Source organism: Eumetopias jubatus, unplaced genomic scaffold (genome assembly GCF_037043125.1).
Source record: "Eumetopias jubatus isolate StellerSeaLion01/CBP00866 unplaced genomic scaffold, mEumJub1_p1.0 scaffold_15, whole genome shotgun sequence".
NCBI classification, from domain to species: domain Eukaryota; kingdom Metazoa; phylum Chordata; class Mammalia; order Carnivora; family Otariidae; genus Eumetopias; species Eumetopias jubatus.
The window spans coordinates 78422916-78436718 of NW_028274821.1; the positions used below are offsets into that span (position 1 = coordinate 78422916).

The 13803-nt window shown below is 41.3% G+C and overlaps 1 protein-coding gene across 1 annotated transcript; it reads left to right on the plus strand.

Moving 5' to 3' along the window:
- The first annotated feature begins 454 nt into the window (after window positions 1-454).
- On the plus strand, window positions 455-11336 carry TLR4 (toll like receptor 4). Its single transcript, XM_028107664.2, has 3 exons — window positions 455-747; window positions 5584-5750; window positions 8985-11336. The coding sequence occupies exons 1-3, from the start codon at window positions 655-657 to the stop codon at window positions 11224-11226; spliced, it is 2502 nt and encodes an 833-aa protein (XP_027963465.2). The 5' UTR covers window positions 455-654; the 3' UTR covers window positions 11227-11336.
- Window positions 11337-13803: the final 2467 nt, after the last annotated feature.

Here is a 13803-nt window from a genome sequence, read left to right on the forward strand (position 1 = left end):
CTTCTAAGAAGGGGAAATTAGGGCACAGATACACATGGAGGGAAGACAAAGTGAAGACAGCCACCTGCAAGCCAAGGAGAGAGCCTGAGAACCAATCAAAAGCCGCTGACACCCTGATCTCAGACTTCCAGCCTCTAGAACTTCATAAGCAAATAAAGGTCTGTCCTTGAAGCCACCCAGCCTGCGGTAATTTTTCATGGTGGCCCTAGGAAACTGATACACAGGGCGAGTTTCCACTCTAAAACGAAATCTGAAAGCCACCATCCTGGATTGTTGCACAGGCTGTTCGACCGGTCTGACTGTTTTCCCAAGTTCACTAACCCGGAGGTCAGATGACTTTCCGGGATCAAGGCCAGCTTCCTCTTGCTGTTACTTGGACCACTGATCCGCAGACGTTTTGTTCTTCTTCTTCTAACTTCCTCTCCTGTGACTGGGGATATAAATATTAGAGAAACAAAAGCCCAGAATGCTAAGGTTGCCACTCTCACTTCCTCTTGCCCCTTAACACAGCAGCATTGCTCTGAATATAGTAATTGTCCTGGGGCACCCAGCAGGGGCGAGAGAGAAGGCTGCAGTGCCCCAGCGGCCACCCCTGCAGGCGGATACAGCGTGTCATGTTTCACAGAGCCACTTCTGGGCACAGAAAATGCCAGAATGATGTCTCCTACCCGCCTGGCTGGGATGCTGATCCCAGCCATGGCCTTCCTCTCCTGCCTGAGACCCGAGAGCTGGGAGCCTTGTGTGCAGGTATGTGGTTCTGGGTCAGTTCATCTCCTGGGAGATCTGCTTTGCTTCTGAAAAGCTGCTCTCTGTCTAGAACTTCCCACTGTGGCTCCCTCCTAGTTGGCTAGTTTCATTTGCAACAAGGAGTAAAGTTACCTTAAGGACTTGAGAAGCCACACGGACCAAACAGTTCGTGGTTACATAGCACCAACAGGCAGCCCATGGGCTCATGGTGCATTTAGGACTTTAAGTGCTAATAGGGGCTTTAGGTCAGATAGATCTGCTTAAAATCACTGTTCTTTGACTTCTGGGCTACGTGACCTTGAAGAAGATATTAAACCTCTCTGAATCTAGTTTTTACATCCATAGTAGCCTTATAATAATACCTACTTCAATAGAGAGTTGTAAGAGGTCTGCTTCCTGTCATTCCTTTCTGCTGGTGGACTGTCCTCTCAGCTTCAGGCACGCACTTTGCCCCTTTCCATCTCAGGAAGGTGTTTTGTTTTGTTTTGTTTTTTTGTCTCTTAATAGGGAGAACTTTCTAAGTGGATTTCAGACTTGTAGATCTAGCCTTAGCTCCAAAGGATGAAAAGAAATGAGATTGGAAAAGAAAAGTAGATAGAGAGAAATAAAGAAAAAGACAGAGAGAAAGAGACAAAGAGAGAAGGCAGAAAGAGAGAATCATGTAAAATGATAGCTAATGCAATGCTTCCTTCCTTTGTGAAACACCAACCGACTTTTGTATAATCTCATTCACGATGGATCTCTTTTGTTTTCCCCTACGTGGACTTCACAAGTGCTTGGGAAGTCCATCGTAGAACCCAACAACTGAGGGAATGTCTTGGGATTTAGTGTGTGGCAGGGTCAGAAACTCAAGAAGAGCGTAATCAGCCAGAGTCCTGAGATTGAGGGCATTGTGGAAATAATGTACTTTAATATGCAATAAAGATGAATTTCTCATCTTAAAATCCTCCCTTCCTCCAACTTCCTGCCCAGAGCCCTGCTCATTCTTCTCTGTGTCCCTCCTGCTCTTAGGTTAATGGGAATGGATCTTCTAATCAGTCACCCCCGGATAAAATCACACCTTCCCTTTGTCCACACCCCATATTCTCAGTCTCCAAAACCTGTCCAACCTTGCCCATCCCCTCAGTGTCACCCTAGGACAGGTCCTCAGTTCCCTCACCTTGACTCTTGGATAGTGACTGGTCTCCTGCCTCCTAGTCCCCTTTCCACTCTTTGTTGTTGTTTTGCCTGAGGCTCAGTACTAACAAATTGCACTCTTAACAACTTGTAATAACTTCTGAGTGCTATTAGGACGGTTTTTACCCCAGGGCCTTGGCAATGGCTATTTCTTCTAGCTAGAATGTTTTGCTCCTAGATCAGTGCTGCCTAAAGGCAATACCATGTGGGTCACATGATCTAATTTAAATAATAAATGTAACTAAATTTAGCCAAATTTTTATTTAACTAAATTTTAACTAAATTTATTTATCTATTTATTTATTTATTTATGACTGGAAGTTAATAATTGTTATTTTATTTCCCAACCATTCTAATATCTTTTTTTTTCCCAGAGAGAAAGAGAGAGCATGCGCGTGTGTGAGTGGAGGGGGAGGGGCAGAGGGAAAGGGAGAGAATCCCAAGCCGACTTTGCTGAGCACAGAACCTCTCAGGGGGCTTGATTTCACAAGCCTGAGATCAGGACCTGAGCCAAATTAAAAGTCAGTCACTTAACCGACTGAGCCACCCAGGAACTCCCATTCTAATGTCTTTATAAGTTTTTTTTTATTTAAATTCAATTAGCCAACATATAGTACATCATTAGTTTAAGATGTAGTGTTCAATGATTCATCAGTTAAATGTAGCTTTAAATTTTCTAGTGGCGACATTGAGAAAATTAAAATTGGTAAATTTAACTTTAATAATATTTTTACTTAACCCAGTATATTCAAAATATTATTTCAAAATGTAATATGTACTAAACTATTAATAAAATACTTCACATTCTTTCTTTGGTACTAAGTGTTTGCAATTTAGTGTGTATTTTACTGTTTACATGCCTCTCAGCTTAGACTAAGTCTCTTGTGCTCAATAGCCACGTGTGGCTAGGGGCTACCATGTTGGACAGTGCAGTCTTAGATTTCTTCATGACTTAATCCCTCATTTCATTTATATTTCTGCTTAAATGTCACCTCTTTCTGGAAGTATTCCTTGATCACATCATGTAGAACTCCCTACTCCCCATATTGGCCTCTAATCTCTAGATGCTTTATTTTTTTATATCATATCATTATGTTTTTTTGCGTATTTGCACATTGTTTGTCCTTCCCTTTGAAATGGGATCTATAAGCAAACAACACCATTGCTGATTTTATTTACCACTATATCCCAGTGTTTTGTACTAGTTTCAGCCTATCAATAACCCATGTTGTGGTTGGACTAGCCCCTGTGGTTCTTTATGATTGTAAGGTACCCTTCAGCAATAACCATCAGGACACTTAGAAAAACTGAAAGTTTATTACTTTGAAGACCTGGAAATTACACAAGTAGGGCCACAAAGCAATGCTGAGGGTAGAGAGAAATAGCGCTCAAGCACGTGGAGTTCTGTCATTATTGGGGTTGAGGATGGGGGACTAGGGTTTCCCTGGCTCCCTCTTTATTGGTGAATTTAAAATATGAGAGGGACGCCTGGGTGGCTCAGTTGGTTAAGCGACTGCCTTTGGCTCAGGTCATGATCCTGGAGTCCCGGGATCGAGTCCCACATCAGGGTCCCTGCTCAGCAGGGAGTCTGCTTCTCCCTCTGACCCTCTCCCCTCTCATGCTCTCTCTCTCTCTCATTCTCTCTCTCAAATAAATAAATAAAATCTTTAAAAAAATAAAGTATGAGAGCAGGGATTTAGGAAGGGGTGGTGGGAAGGGGGGGCAGGAAGAAAGCTAAGTGAGGGGAAGTGGCCTGGCTCTTTATCTAGTCATGTGGCTGGCATTGTGTTTCTTGGAGATAGCCCTCTTTGAAGTGGGTGCCTCCCTAGTCAAACTTAAATCAGGCACCTGCTTTATAAGAAAAGCCAACTGTCAAGGCTTACGCTATACCCAGTGCCTAGCACATAGTAGGTGCTCAACTTACACATGTTAGATGATTAAACGTATTGTCAGAGGGCTCTGGCTTCCCCACCTACTTAGGTTTCACCTCTCCTACTTCGTGCCAGGTGCTCTGAATTAGTTCCTTCCCTTCTTTCTTACACTGTTCTCTCCCTCTTCCTCTTTCCACGTGTCCAAATCTTACTCATCCTTCAAGACTTACCTTGAAATCCTCTCTTTCTCAGAAGTCACCTATAATCCCTGGATCTGGAATTGATCTCTACCATTTATGAGCTAGAGGAAGTTATTGTCCAGGCCCGGTTTATGGCCCTGTTCAGCAGTGTGAGGCGTGTTCCCACCTCAACTCTTCCTCTAGATTGTGAGCTCACTGAAGTCTGGAGCCATATCACATGGGTCTCAGCACTGCCCACAGCCCTTAGAGAAAATGCTTACAATTTGGATTGAAGCAAATCTTCAATCAGTTATTCATTCATGTATTCAATAAATATTAGGCATTAACCATTTGCTGGGCACAATTCTGAGTGCTGGAGACACAGCAGAGAGCAAGAATACCAAAGCTTACAATCTAGAGAGGAAGATGAACAACACACATGGAACAATCACATGGATAATTTACATTAGATGGTGATACATCATGTGGAGATAGAGGGAAGAGGGTAAAGGAAGGAAGCCTGTTACCATCCGCTATTACACAGTATGGTCTGGGAGGCTCCTATAAGGGATAGCATTTCAGGAGACATGCCAATGAAGTGAAGAGCTGCACATGTGACCTGTGATACTTTATGCATATTACTTTTTCTCTCTGAATTCTTCTTCTTTAAAAGGTTTATTTGAAGATTAAAATAAAGCATATAACATATAAGAAATATGCCCACATATGGTAGGGGATTAATAATAACTGCTAATAATAAATGTTAACATTTATTGATCATTTTCACTGTAATAGGCTTCAAGATAATCTCTTTAAAGGCCTCATTTCATTTAATCCTTTTAACAGATTCTATTGGTTTTAAACAGAAAACCAAAATTAGCTGGCTTAAGCAAGAAATTTTGTTGAAGAAATCAGAGAATTCAGAAATTAAATGGGAGGTTAGAGAATAAGGACTTACAAAGAATTTGGGAAAGTATGATAGGAACAAGACCATGAACAAAAGAAGCATAAACCACTTGACCTTAAATACTGGTTTCATCATTGGAGTCCATACATCCTAAAGATTTTTTCCCCATTTCTAGATCACCTGCTCAAAGGTCAATGAGCCAAGAGAGAGAATGCCATTGGCAAAAACTGAGCTATGACTGTGAAGTATGGACACTTTAACTGGTAGTTTCCCCAAGGCTGTATACATTTGTGGGGTACTTGTGGAAAAACACTTTAGCCCAAATCACATGGAAGAACTGGGGTGAAACCCAGGGCTTTTGGAATCCAGAGCCTCAGCTCTTCACCACTTGATTCCATTGCCTCTCTGTAAATACTGCCATTGTGATAGTAGAGGTTAGAAAACTGGGGACATAGTAGGTGCTCCACCCATCCAAATCTGGAGTAAGAGATTTTATAAGTATAAAGTAAGTGGACAAATAAATGAATGGGTGGGTTGATGGATGGACAGATGGATGGATGGATGATTGGATGATGGATGGTTGGATGGATGGCTCCTGTGCTTATACTGGAGGTCTCCAAGGTTCTGGCCTAGGAAAGGGGAGTGGAGAGGGCAGTTGAGGTGCATGCGTTAAGACACTGTATCTAACATGTGATCATTGCAGGTGGTTCCTAACATTACTTACAAATGCATGGAGCTGAATCTCGACAAAATCCCCAACAACATCCCCACATCAACCAAGAAACTGGACCTGAGCTTTAACCCCCTGAGGCATTTAGGCAGCCATAGCTTCTCCAACTTCCCAGAACTGGAGGTGTTGGATTTATCCAGGTAATGAATAGCTTTTACTCACTGCTCAAGGTAAAATGCTTATTGTTCTATCACTTCATTCTTATGTCAGGAGTCTCATCTTTATTCACTCATTCATTCAACAGATATCTTACTTGTATGACTTTGGGTGAGCCACCTCCCTTCTCCTGATCTCATTGCCTCATCTGTGAAATGGGAAGCTGGATGAGAAAGTTTTTAAGGACAGTTCTATCTTTTGATATTCTTTCAAGTCAGGGGAGAAAACTGACTCAAACTCTTTCACCAGCAGATACTTACTGACTACTAGCTATATATTATACAGACTGCTAGGAAACAAGAGTATGTTGATATATACAACTCCAGCTATTAAAGAGGGCATACATACCTGAAAGAAGTAACATGTTACAATCCTGAGCATGGTGCTAGGCACATAGTAGGCATGCAATAAATGTTACTTGATTCTGATTTTTGATTTTGAACCTGAGATAAGGATGGTAATATACATCAGTAAGTGATAAGCTACGTGCAAACTAGAGGCAACATATTGTGTTGTTCAGAAGAGGGTGCTTCTCTGCAGTGGGTAGTGAAGACAGAGTTCATGAACTGAGTGGGATTCAAAGGATGTCTAGAATATTGAAAGTGGGAAAGAGGATAGGGAAATAGGAAGATACAAGTAACCCAAGGAGAAAGATAACAAGATCAAAAGAAAATATCTACTGTGAGAAAGAATAGTGACTATGATTTTCTTTTCTGATGCGGGGAAATATATCATTTATTAGGGCAGGTGAAAGTATTATTATTTTGGGGGGAATTGAATTCTAAAACTATTATCATCATTAAGGCCTTATTTTAAAATGTACTAGATAATGGATCATATTCTCTATAAGAGTTTGTGGAAAATGCAGGAGAATTTTATATATGGCTTTTAATTATAGAAATGTTTAATAAATTCTAAGATCATAGCATGAAAATCCTTTTTATAGTGGATATTTCTGTAGCAAGAAGAGTGGGCATCTGATGTCTTATACTTTAACTTGGAAACTGACAGAGTATATAACAAAGGGGGAATGGAGCATTTTATAGTCAGTAGGGTAGAGCACAGAGCTCTGTGGGGGTCAGAAGACCCAAGCTGGGTCCTCCTCTACCATTTACAGCTATGTGGACTGAGGCATGTCACTTCATCTCCCTGAGTGTCAGTTTTCATATCTGTGAAACAGAAATGGTGAAACTTACCCCATAGGGATAAATGTGATAATGAATGTTAACATGTATATATGTTAAAAACCTTATAAGGTAGACTTTATAAGGATAAAAATATTATTATAGCACTTCATTAGATTCTAAATTTCAGTTATCTGAGTAAGAATTGTCAAGAACTATAATTAAAATAGACAAATCACCCCCCCCTTTTTAAAACAAGAAGTAGTTTCTCATCAAACAATGTCCCTTATAATCCATCTTTGATTCACCACCTACACAAGGAACTTCCCTCAGAGGCCTTAACTATGTGCCTAGAGAGAGGACAGCTCTCCCTCTGGTTAGCCAGGAGGAGATCCTGGCTTAGGACAGGGACAAACATAGTACCATAGATATCCCTTGCCTTTTCATAGTCCTTCACAGTGTTTACATATAGTAACTCAGCGAGTCCCCTAGGCAACCTTTTATTCCTATGGGAACCTATTGATACATTTATTTTCTTTTTTAGATGAAGAAACTGAGACTCAGAGAGTTTCAGTAATTTATCTATGTTCACACTCTACGTTTTGTGGAGCTTGTTGGCAGCAGAGACTCATATTCACATCTCCTGCTTCTGAGTTAAATATTCTCTTCATCTTAATGCTCTGCTCCTCAAAAGTGTGAGCTCCCTCTGATGAGACAGAGACACAGCAAGACCCCCTCCAGTCTTGCCTAATACATAAGATTACGGTTTATAAAATCCTAGAACTGACAGCAACATGAGAAATAATCAAGGCTATTTAGAATGGTGATAACTGAGATCCATAGAGGTATGAGAGGACCACAGAGACACCAGAACTGAGATGCCTTGTCCCCTTTTCCAGTGTTCTTCCTATGGCACCCACCACCCTCTATCAAGTTACCAATTAATAAAAGCTTGGGCCAAAATGCTTTTATTACCCCTGATCCTCATGGAGGGGATACGACAAGTGGAGAAACTGTAAATGTAATTCAGGTTGGACTAGCAAATAACTCATTAGCAAACGCTAACTGGCATGCACCCGCAGTGCTAGCAAGTGTTTATCATTAGCTCGCCATATGTTGGCTGGATAAAAACCTTGTCTCTAGGACACTTCCATGAATATTGTATATAGCAAAGCTGCCATTTCTCTTGGGCCAAAATTCAAAATGCTTTTCCAGTCTGAAAGCCTCTGCTTTGTATCCTCCTTTCTCCACAACCTCATCTCACACCCCTCCACTTCCCTCTCTGTACACCAGACACATAAGTTTCTCATGGTTTCTCACGGTTCCTCCAGGTATCATGGCTGTCACCTACCTCAGGACTTTTGTATCTGCTCTTCAGCTCACTTCCTTTTCTTGGTAATTCCTACTCATCCTTCAGATTTCAACTTATGTGCTCTCAGAGAAGCCTGCTTTGATCCCCCCTGTCTAGGGCCATTCCTTTAATGTGAGGTTTCATAGTACACTTTCCTTTTCTTCCATAGAACTCACTCCTACCACCTGTAACTAACATTTACCTATGATAACTACAACTTACAAATATCTATCATATATGGAGAGCTTTGCATAAACCTTGAGGCTTGTGCAAACCTGTGACACTTATGTGTAATTTTTTATATCTTTGAAATTGACATTTACCATTTATCATGCCTAACAGCTAACCGCTATCTTAATTATCTATACCAATCTGACGGATAAACACAATTACATGTGGCAGGAAATGGCTGAAGTTAATCCAAGGCAGTTACATACTCTATCAGCCATACAGTCTTAATGTGCCCCAATTATTGATCTTTAACTGATTTCCTTCTGGGGGATGTCCTGCCTCTGCTTAGCATATGTACCTCTTGTGACAAAAAGAGTTTGTCATTGTGTCCGGTAGGATAATACTGAATCTATGGGGCTTCTTATTTGTTCATGTCATCATCTGTCCTGCTTCATGTCTTTGTCAATGCACATGCATGTCTCATATGTGCGAAGAGCTAGAAGACTGGTATGGTTATTCCTTTTTGAGTTTTAATTCAGCAGAAATATAATCTGTATCTCTTTTCCCTGTAGGTGTGAAATTCGGATAATTGAAGATGATGCATATCAGGGCCTAAACCACCTCTCCATCTTGATATTGACAGGAAACCCTATCCAGAGGTTATTCCCAGGAGCCTTTTCTGGACTCTCAAGTTTACAGAAGCTGGTGGCCGTGGAGACAAACCTACAATCTCTAGAGGGCTTCCCCATTGGACATCTCAAAACCTTGAAGGAGCTTAATGTGGCTCACAATCTTATCCATTCCTTCAAGTTACCTGAATATTTTTCTAACATGCCCAACCTGGAGTACTTGGATCTTTCCAATAACAAGATCCAAAATATTTATCACGGAGACTTGCAGGTTCTACATCAAATGCCTCTTCTCAACCTTTCTTTAGACTTGTCCCTGAACCCTTTATACTTTATCCAACCAGGTGCCTTTAAAGAAATTAAACTCCATGAACTGACTTTGAGAAGTAATTTTAATAGTGAAGATGTAATGAAAACTTGTATTCAAGGACTGGCTGGTTTAAAGATCCATCAGTTGGTTCTGGGAGAATTTAAAAATGAAAGGAACTTGGAAAGATTTAACAAATCTCTTCTGGAGGGACTGTGCAATTTGACAGTTGAAAAATTCCGGATAGCATACTTTGATCATTTCTCAAAGGATACTACTGACTTATTTAATTGTTTGGTAAATGTTTCTACAATTTCTCTGGTGCATCTGGTTTTAAACAGACCAAGATACCTTCCTAAAAATCTCAGATGGCAACGGTTGGAAATGGTTAAATGTGATTTTGAAGAATTCCCCAAGTGGGAGCTGGACTCTCTCAAGGAGTTTGTTCTCACTGCCAACAAAGGTGTGAGCACCTTTACTGAGATGAAGCTGGAAAGCCTTGAGTTTCTAGATCTCAGTAGAAATGGCATGAGTTTCAAGCGTTGCTGTTCTCACTCTCACTTGGGGACAACCAGACTGAAGCATTTAGATCTGAGCTTCAATGATATTATTACCATGAGTTCAAACTTCTTGGGCTTAGAAGAACTAGAATATCTAGATTTCCAGCATTCCAATTTGAAACAGGCCAGTGATTTTTCAGTATTCCTATCCCTCAGAAACCTCCGTTACCTTGATATTTCTTATACTCACACCCAAGTTGTCTTCCAGGGCATCTTTGATGGCTTGGTCAGCCTCCAAGTCTTGAAAATGGCTGGCAATTCTTTTCAGAACAACTTCCTTCCAAATATTTTCAAAGACCTGACCAACTTGACCATCCTAGACCTCTCTAGGTGTCAGCTGGAACAGGTGTCCCAGGTGGCATTTGTCTCACTTCCTAAACTTCAGTTGATAAATATGAGTCATAACAACCTCTTGTCATTGGATACACTCCCTTATGAACCTCTCCTCTCCCTCCAAATTCTGGATTGCAGTTTTAACCGAATAGTGGCTTCCAAGGAGCGAGAACAACAGCGTTTTCCAAGTAATCTAGTTTCCTTAAATCTTACTCAGAATGATTTTGCTTGTGTTTGTGAACACGAGAATTTTCTGCAGTGGGTTAAGGACCACAGGCAGCTCTTGGTGGAAATTGAACAAATGGTGTGTACAAAACCTTTAGACATGCAGGGCATACCCATGTTGAGTTTTAGGAATGCCACCTGTCAGGGGAGCAAGACTATCATTAGTGTGTCAGTGTTCACTGTACTCATGGTTTCTCTGGTAGCAGTTTTGGTGTATAAGTTCTATTTCCACCTGATGCTTCTTGCTGGCTGCAAAAAGTACAGCAGAGGCGAAAGCACCTATGATGCCTTCGTTATCTACTCAAGCCAGGATGAAGACTGGGTGAGGAATGAACTGGTAAAGAACTTGGAGGAGGGGGTACCCCCCTTTCAGCTCTGCCTTCACTACAGAGACTTTATTCCTGGGGTGGCCATAGCTGCCAACATCATCCAGGAAGGTTTCTACAAAAGTCGGAAGGTTATTGTCGTGGTGTCCCAACACTTCATCCAGAGTCGGTGGTGCATCTTTGAGTATGAGATTGCCCAGACCTGGCAGTTTCTTAGCAGTCGTGCTGGCATCATCTTCATTGTCCTGCAGAAGTTGGAGAAGTCCCTACTGCAGCAGCAGGTGGAGCTGTATCGCCTTCTCAGCAGGAACACTTACCTGGAGTGGGAAGACAGTGTCCTGGGACGGCACATCTTCTGGAGACGACTCCGAAAAGCCTTGCTGGATGGTAAACCGTGGAGTCCAGAAGGAACGGCAGACACAGAAAACAGCTAACATGAAACAGTAACCTCTGCCTGGGGAGGAAAAGCTCCCGTGGTGCTCCTTGCCCAGCTGAACCGTGTACTTGTTCAGTTAACGAGTATTAAATGCTGCGACGTACCTGGCATTGTGCTAAGGGCCGATGATTCATTGGTGCATGAGGTATACAGGACGGCTGACATCATGGAGTTTACAGTGCAGAGGGAATAATACTGTGCTAAATCACAGAACCTCCAGGTGCATGCTTCCACCAAATCAGCTCAGAAGTCCAGGGTATAGAAAGTCAACTCAATTTTTACCCCATCAAACTTAATTAGAACTAAGAGATTGGGCCCCAGAGAGATCAGGAAGAAGACATAGTTCTTCACCTGAGTCTTTGGGTGGAAACTACCTCATGTTTTACATGCTAGCCATCTTAAAGCTGTTTTGGCAGTTTTAACTGAACAAGGTCTATGCTCACCTTTCCCTTTTCTATTGAATGAAATTTAAATGCCACTTGATGACTCAGAAGGCTCCTGATTCAGACCTTTTCCCCTCCATTTGAAGCCAGTTTCTTTACAAAGGCTAAAGTCTAGTTACTAATTCCCAAGGAAATCTGATTAACACATATCCACAAATATCCTGGCCATTCTTTAGTATGTTCTATTTATTAACTAATCGTGCCTGATACATTTTTGTTTTTTATAAAATCTAGTTATAATTTTTCATGTCTCCTCTATAAACTCTTACCATAAATAAGGCTGTTAGAGACATGCTGGAAATTTCCATATTTAAGCACTATCGTTCAAGCAAATATGTAAAGTACACTCCATCACTTTGTCACTTGATGTCACTCTAAAGTTATTACCAAGTTATGACTGTCATGAAGGAAGCATTAAAATAATTTGGTTGAAAGTGGCACTTATTGTAATAGAGAGGGACAAGTCCAAATTCCCAGTCCTATAATGAGCAATTCGGGGCTAAGGGTAGGCCAAGAAATGGGTTGATCTGGAGGTCAGTTCTTGATGGTCCCAGAAACATAGGGCTGATATAGCTGGGGTGACCACGTGACAAGACCTGTAGCAGTTTCTTCTCAGGAAATGAGCATTTGCTCATGGAACATTGACTTTTTCAGGGGATTATGAAATGGTTCAAGGTGGGGAGTGCACACTTCTGCTTCCTGTTGAGTACTACTCCCCATGACCACATTTAGGAAAGAGTAGATGTTATCACTGAGAAAATAATGTCACTGAGGTTAATGTGGGTCATGTTAAGGGGAATTCTTAGAAGAACACACACAGAGCCTTCTTCCCCAGGAAGAACAACAAGGTAATTTGGAAAATATGGTTGTCAAAAGAGAAAACATGGCCACAACCCAGGAGTGTGTTTGGGACTGTTTCCGAGTGTATTTTCGTTGGAGCATCACTGGAGTTGTTGAACATGCCTGGGTGTGCTTATAGGTCTTACATGGTAGTGAAAGTGGATCTGTGTCTTTGTGTGCATGCCTCTATGTGTTGCTGTCTGTGTCTGTGGGTATGCAAGTGCACAAGTGTCTGTGCGATCATATCTGCATGGAACAGTGTGATTCTATTGCAAGGGGAATATGTGTGTTTGATGTGGAATTCTACAGATGTTTGAGATAGGTTCTCTACTCTTGTGTTTGTATGTGATTGCTTATATACAAACATCTGTATTAGATTCTGAGTATGCCTGAAGGCATGTGTTTTTGTGTGTATCCTAGCCATCATGAGTGTGCTTGTGTTCATATTTGAGTGTGGGTTCTGCATATGTGTATTAGTTCAAGCAAATATACAAGACTCCAAGGAGGAAAATCAAAATGAAGCTGGAATGTTTCCTGTATACAAGGCTGACTCTAGCCTCCTTCCCATCATTCCCCTTTCCCAGATGAGAATTCTGAAAATTGCAGGTGAGGCAGACAAGGAGGGAAAGAAATGATAGGACGGAAACATAAGGGGAGGAAAGAGGAAAGTCAGACCAGGGGCAGGTTCTTTGAAGCCATTTAAGTTCTTCAGATTAAAGAGAGATGAGGAGTGGAATAGAGAGAAGTTAATACTAATTAGAATGCCTTCAATTTGTGTAATACCCTACAACTTGGAACACAGTCACACAATTATGACCACATCTGAATTTCTTATTATCCAGGTAAGGTAGCAGGTTAAGAATTAGTTTCCCCATTTTACCGACATAAAACCTGAAGTTGAAGGAAGTAAGTTTATTGTCAATAGGCCACAGTATAAGTGAACAGCAGGGCCTGGACTTGGGCCCCCAGCCTCCTTGGGGCAGCTCACTTTCCACCGCACCCCAATGCTTCATGCTTCAAGTCAGTAAAACAAGAAGTGAAACTGCTGTAGTTCTCTGTGCAGTCAACTCTGGCCAAGGGTTTTTCACTGAAACCATGAATCATTAGGCAAATACATATGCATATGTATATTATATATACTGAGTGATTTGTTTATAACACTTTTCTTTCCATAAAGGATATGAGGGAGATTCAAACAAAGTATGCCTGGACAATAAGGGTAATTGACAAGAACCAGAAAAGCTGGACGAAGAATGAAAAGAAGAATGGAAGACCCTAAGAGTAAGCTTTAG